Source organism: Neltuma alba, unplaced genomic scaffold, assembly GCF_004799145.2.
Source record: "Neltuma alba isolate B1F8T4 unplaced genomic scaffold, ASM479914v2 tig00001841_pilon, whole genome shotgun sequence".
Classification (NCBI taxonomy): domain Eukaryota; kingdom Viridiplantae; phylum Streptophyta; class Magnoliopsida; order Fabales; family Fabaceae; genus Neltuma; species Neltuma alba.
Genome location: NW_021632639.1, coordinates 276,926 through 283,789, shown reverse-complemented (window position 1 = coordinate 283,789; position 6,864 = coordinate 276,926). Strand labels below are relative to the sequence as shown.

Sequence of the window (6,864 nt, the reverse complement as noted above, 5' to 3'; positions counted from 1 at the left end):
TAACAACATTATTATACAAGTTTACAACTTCAGTATAGGTTTTCACAACAGCTTTCTGAAGATGGAAACAAATACCCCCTTTTACAACTTCGGTGAAGCGTTTAACAACTTAAGTATAGGTTTTTCACAACTCAAGTATACCCGTAAGCTAACGGGTCCCTTGCATGCTTGTACCCTCGTTGGAAACGTGTTTAAGATCGGGGAGAAATTTTACAACTCCAGTGTATGGCTTAACAACATTATTTTAAATTTTTACAACTTTAGTATCGGTATTCACAACAGCTTCCTCAAGATGGGGGAAAAAACCCTTTTCACAACTTCGGTTAACCTTTTAACAACGTCAGTATAAGGTTATCACAACGCAGGTATACCTGTTAACCACCTGGTTTACAGGCGTGCTTACGCCCTCTTTAGAAACGTGTTTACGGACTAAACCCACTTCAATATGCGTTCCCAACAGCATTTCCGATAATGACTAAACCCACCATATTACAACTTCAGTAAACCATATAACAACCCCTAAATAACGTTTCAACAACTCGAGTAAAAGTTTAACAACTGTCATAAAACAAAATGATCAGTAATACCCATATTTTTAACTCAGTTCAAATGAAGTTCATATACGATGATCATACTTAAAAACATAAAACATAAGGCAACAATATCAAACATGAATAATAAGGGGACTCGTCTTGCAACTTCTGTCATTGTTAACAACACAGTTAAAGGAAATAACAACTTCAATATAGGTATTTTCCTATAACCAGATCCTTCCTGACAGTACTTACAATCAGTGACAGGCTAACATTAATATTTCATCCCCACTTAATGTTTTCTTGTCACTGACATCAAAATACACATTTCACTGACTATGTGTGACTTACGATGTCGACTTACCACATGACACAACCCTTCATCCAAAAAAATATGAAGAGTTGCAAAATATTTACAAGCCACAACAAAAAATAACCTTTACAAAATAAACCCACACGTGGACTACCAATTTTAACTTGGGTTTGGATTTCTGCATGTTCTTTTACTATGCCCAGGTTCATGACACTGTCCACAGTGGTAAATCTTCCTGTTTTGGAATTGGGATTCCCGCCTCCTAATTCTTGGCCTTCCCGAAGGTCTACTAGTTGTAGGTGGGTATAGCCACACTTGGTTTCCTATATTTTGCAGCATATAATCATTAGGATTAGGCCTGTCAATTGTCACTACTGGAATCATGGTGTTCCCATAAATCTTCTCTTGGGATGTTATTTTATAACAGTCCTCCACAAAATCATACACATTTGCATGAACCACCCTTATTGCAGCACAAGCGTGTGGACACGGAATCCCTGTCATTTGCCATGCAGCACAAGTGCATTCATGTGACTGAACATTGACATATAAGGCTCCACGCGAAGTATGTACACAGACCCTGCCACCTCCATAAGGTTCACCATGCATATGAATCGATCTAGCCACATTTTCCATCACTTTTCCATCAATGTTTGGACCCACACCATTTCTCCAGTTCCTCATTGCCACACTTGCTGCGAACATCTTCCTTGCAACCTTCTCACGATGTTCATGAATAAGTTGGGCAACATTATGCTGCCTTTCCTTTACAATCCAAGCATTGAATGACTCAGCAATGTTCGTTGTTATGTTATCCCACCGTTTATATGCAAACTTGCTCATTGCCCACTTATGAATATCACCATGATTGTTAAGCCACTGAAGTAACTGAGGACTGAAATTTCCCATCCTTGTCATTGCCTTATCAAACTCAACGTTAACCCTTGCATATGCAATGTCATCAAGCAACTTTAATCCAACTTCCTTACTAATACCACTAGTTCTCCTCCTACCTCTGTATAATTTATTCATTTCAGAGCTGAAATTTTCCTTCACGTGTCTATAACAGTATGCATGACGGTCACCTCCAAATATTGCTCCAACAGCTCCTATTATTGCATTGTGACGATCTGACACAATAATTAATTGGATTGCACCAACTATCTGTTTTATCATGTTTAAGAACCATGCCCACTCCTCATAAGTCTCTCCTTTCACAATAGCATACGCGAATGGTAACAATTCATTGTCCGCGTCATATGCTGAGGCTGATAGCAGTGTTCCCCTATATGGTCCACTCAAATGTGTTCCATCTATGTACAGTATATGTCTTGCCCCAGACAAAAAACCCTCTATGCAACAACCATATGCTATGAAAACACGCTCAAATATATTGTTAACAGTTGCTACCCATTCAGCTACCGTCTTCTCATCGGTTTCCTTCAATCGTTGACATATCCATGGTATCAACATGTATGACTGTTCAGGCCTCCCTTGTATTTCCTCTAATGCTTTTTCCTTAGCCCTATATGCTTGCTTATATGTCAACTTCACACCATAATCCCTTGCCAAGGTCCTCCTTATTTCATTTGGACGCTTTTCAGTGTGATCCCTTACCTCCTCAATGATAATTGATGATGTCAAGGCTGCTCTTCCACCATGTGTAACTTGCATCATCTCTTGGGCATTATGCACATGTTCATTACTCAGTCGAGTTACAACGAGGAAAGGACTTCTCTTCGCAGCTACTCTTGCTATTATCCGCCAAGGACAACCTTCAACTTTGCATTTCACATGCACACATTCCTCACAATTTTTGACATATTTGTACTCGAAGTTTTCTGCAATACTAAACTTATATACTGCCTTTCTGAATTCTGTGGCATTTGCAAAAGTTTGCTTCTTTCCTAACAACAATTCCTTCCACTTCACAGCATTCATCTCGGGCATTGGTGTTGGTGCAATCTCTACTGTACTTACTAGCCTCACATGACATCCCCCACCGCCTTCTCTTACACAGTCACCCCCATTTTCATCACAAACTGTTCCGTCCATATTATTCTCCCTACTTGACAAAAAACACATTTGTTGTGACAATCCCAAGTAGTTGTCAATGCTGCATGCATAATTACGACTTTTGTTAGGAAATTCACAACAACAATATAACAAATAACAACTAAAATAACCATAAAAAAACAAGTCTCACATTTGTGGATCATCCATTACTTCCGGTGTACTCTCCTTCAATGCTAGATACACATGTGCACTAGTGTCATTATACTGAAAAAGATTATCAACTTCACTATCATCAACCAAATCTACTAATGCCTTATCATCGAGGCTCACTGTATATTTCATGTCACAAATATTAACATCTATATCAAACCATTCCAATATCATTAACCTCAACTCTTCATATCTTATCCCCTGTTTTATCGTTCTAACTCTCACACTCCCACCATTGTATCTCATTTCACCTTCAACATTATTAACAAAGTTTCCACCAAGATGAAAAATCAACGCAAGTGTCTTTGAATATGTTGACCCAATATTGCAACTCATTCTGCATTATACCCTGCAACAAACAAGGAAAATATTTCATCACAATGTCATCTCTGTAAAAAGGATATTTCATAAACCCAACACAGCTACTTTCAAAGTTAACAACTTCAATATATCGTTTCACAACTCCACTTTAACTATTAACAACACCCTTCACAACCTCATTACTATGGATATTCAGCCTACTTATATACGTGATCATCGCAGCGCTTCTTCCAATTTCCCTCAGCTACCATCTGCTATCCCCAAAAACAGATCATTATAAACACCGTCCCAGACTAAGCTAACTCTATCACTCACTACCCGACTCATACGTTCCATTCCCACAAGTTAAAAACAACAACCAATACCTCCAGATGAATCAACTTACGATTGCTGCAGCATCGTCTCCCTCTTAAGCTGACAAAACTAACTTGGCCAGAACCCTAACCTTATCTAACAGTAATCAACTCATTTGTTCAGATTGATGACCATTCTCACACCTAAAAAAGGAAAAACCAACACCCCAATATGAAGAACGTATGCCTTACGTAATGCCGCCCCTTACCTACTCTGAACCCTCAACGCCACATACAGAACGCAGGACCACCAAAATGAAGAAAACAGACCGCAACAGTCATGCATGGAGGATGAAACAGTCATATGATTCCAGAAAAACACTTACCCTTTCGAACCACCACGTTTTCGTCACCTTCGACCTGCTGGAACGTGCACATTTCTCTCCTTTCCTTCCCGCCTATCTTCCTTCGGTGTGCGGCTTATTGTGGTGCCCATGTGGTGCCCACGCTTTGTAATGGGTGAGGGCGGTTTGGTCTTTTTGTCTAAGAAAATAATCCCAAAATGGTCTGCTGGTACCAAATCGGGATTACTGAAATTCGGCGGACGTTTTTGGGCTTTTGGAGTTAGAGGTGCATTTTTCTGGCATTTTCCCCATGTTATATTAGGAAGGACTTTATATAACATTTTTGCATTAAATTGTGGGGTCTCAAGCATTTTATCCTCGCAGAATATCAAAATATTAAACTTTCAAAATAATTTTTGAAAGGACTCAATATTTTAAAATTTTTAAGGATTATTTTAAAATTAAGTTTTTTTTTGTTAAATACCTAATTGCCCTCAATAAAATGATTTTTTTATCATTGTCATTTGGACAAGTTATTGTCGGTTTAATTGTTGTTGTCGTCATTTCTTGTTTTTTTTTTAATTTTTTTTTCAGAGGTCATGTTAAAGGCATTCAGGTATTCTGCTATAAACTTTATCTTAGGGGGTGTTTGGCAATCTTGAAAAGTGTTTCTCAGAAGCAGTTTTCCGTAAAAAGAGACAAACTCCTTTACATATTTATTTCGTAAACCGTAAAAGTACTTTTGAAACCATGATATAGTTTCCATCCAAACATCCCCTTAGACTAATCTTTAAGTACTTCATAGTGATTAACCCATTTTGGAATCTGAATTTTTTTTTGGATAAAACAAGTCAATAATAAGTTCCAAAAACATAGACCAACCTAAGTGTTGACTATGCAACAAGGTACTACCTCAACTCTTTAATATAAAAACTAGTTGACTAATTTGAGTAAATTAAGAAAATTAGTTAAATTCATTATTTGAAATAAATATGGGTTGTCTTTTCCAAAACATCCTGGCTAATCAAGTGTATTGGCTAGAATTACAATTATTACAAAAACTACCTTAGAAAAAAATTGATAAAAATGAGAAACAAAATGGATTGAGTTTTTATATTTAGATCAAAATAAAAGTCCAACAAGTTCTTATATTAAAGACCAAAGTTAATACTAACTTATGATGAATAAGAAAATTAGATGAATAACCAAGCATTGAACATTCTCAGACATAGCTTGATACCCTATAGGGATTATTGTGAAAGGCTTGACTTTTGTATTTGGTTGCGGTACTAGCCACAACTATGTATCATCCCCTGGATTCATACCTATATTATTAGTGGTCAATAAATTTTTCCTGAAGCACTTGAAGAAAGCATATCTTCTTGTCAAAAGTTTACATGTAAAAGAGTGCAACAACAACAACAACAAATCTTATTTCATTGTGTGAAATTAGCTACAAACAAAAGAGTGTTTATGAAAAATCCTAGCACCATCTTGAATAGTTTTAGCTCCATTATTATTCCCAATTATGCACTTCCATTCTATGATCCATTCGACTCCTGCATTGCTATACTAAAATAGCTTCATTGCATTTGCAAAAACCCGTTCGCTTTATATTTTGATCTCAAATTGTATCATATATCTTAATGCGGTTTCATTGTATGGTTTAAGATATGGCTGGCTAATGGAAATCTATTGTGAACCCTGACAAGTGGCTTTCTTTTTCTGCTTTCCAAGGAATTGACTGGATCAAGTAGAATCTCACAAATGAATCAGGAAAGCACCATGCAAAAAAGATTCAATGGTTAACTCTTTTTGGCTAAGTGTGTCGGGATATATATGGATTGCACGTTGCTGTAAAGTTTTTGATTCATCAATAAATGCAACCCTTTACGATGTAAATGGTAGTTCTTCAAAGCTTGTCTAGATTGGGACCTATTGGGAAAGCACAACCTTGGCTATGCCAGACCAAAAGCCTTTTTTAACTAAAAGCAATAGAGGTGAGTAAAACCGAATCATAACTGATCACCGAACCAAACCAAATGTATTTTCGATTTTTTCGATTCAGTTTCAGTTTTGGTTTTTTTTTTTTTAAATTTCAGTGATTGGTGTTCGGTTCGATTATCAAAAAAAATTCTGTTTAAAACCGAAAAACCGAAAAATGAGTATATATAATATTATATATATAACAAGAAACTAAGCTAGGTAAAAGCTTCCGGTAAAAAAAAAAAAGCTACGTTAAAGTTGATAGGCCCAAGTATATTTCTAACTAAACCCAGCCTAATATAACTAATCCTTAAAGCAAGACAACTGGTCATTTTTACTATTCTCCTATCGCAGCCTCCTCATCCCATATCCCCATCTTATGTCCAGCTTCCACCTCCCCACCACACAATTTCAAAAATGTTGTCTTCTTCTTGCCAACATGTCTCAGAGCATCATTAGCCTCAACTTGCTCTAATGCTCTCTCCTTCACACTTCTTTACTGATATTCTTTTGCTCTCTTTTCCTATGCGATGTTTATGCTTATTGCTTCATCCATGCTTTTCTTCTTCTCCTCATTGTTCAACATCAAACACAAACACACACACTGACTAAGTCGATGTTTATGTTTTATCTCTCTCTCATTCTCTCTTTTGTTGAGTCACCATTCTTATTCAACATCAAACACACACACATTTGTGACTTTATGGAAGATTTAAACAAGAGAAAAACCAATATGCCTATTAACCGATTAGACTAACCAAAACCGAATTGACATATTTTGGTTAGGTTTCATTCGGTTATTGAGAGAAGATCGGTTCGGTTTGGTGTTGAAAAATATTTCAATTTGG

The 6,864-nt window shown here is 36.7% G+C and overlaps 1 protein-coding gene across 1 annotated transcript; it reads right to left on the bottom strand.

The window, feature by feature from the left end:
* Positions 1-1,005: 1,005 nt before the first annotated feature.
* Positions 1,006-2,901, bottom strand: LOC114712666 (uncharacterized). The gene has a single exon (XM_028897215.1). It carries the CDS (start codon positions 2,899-2,901, stop codon positions 1,006-1,008), a length of 1,896 nt encoding a protein of 631 aa, XP_028753048.1.
* Between the last annotated feature and the right edge of the window lie 3,963 nt (positions 2,902-6,864).

Coding starts and splice junctions, on each gene's coding strand:
- LOC114712666 (XM_028897215.1), bottom strand. CDS start 2,901: ATGGACGGAACAGTTTGTGATGAAAATGGGGGTGACTGTGTAAGAGAA.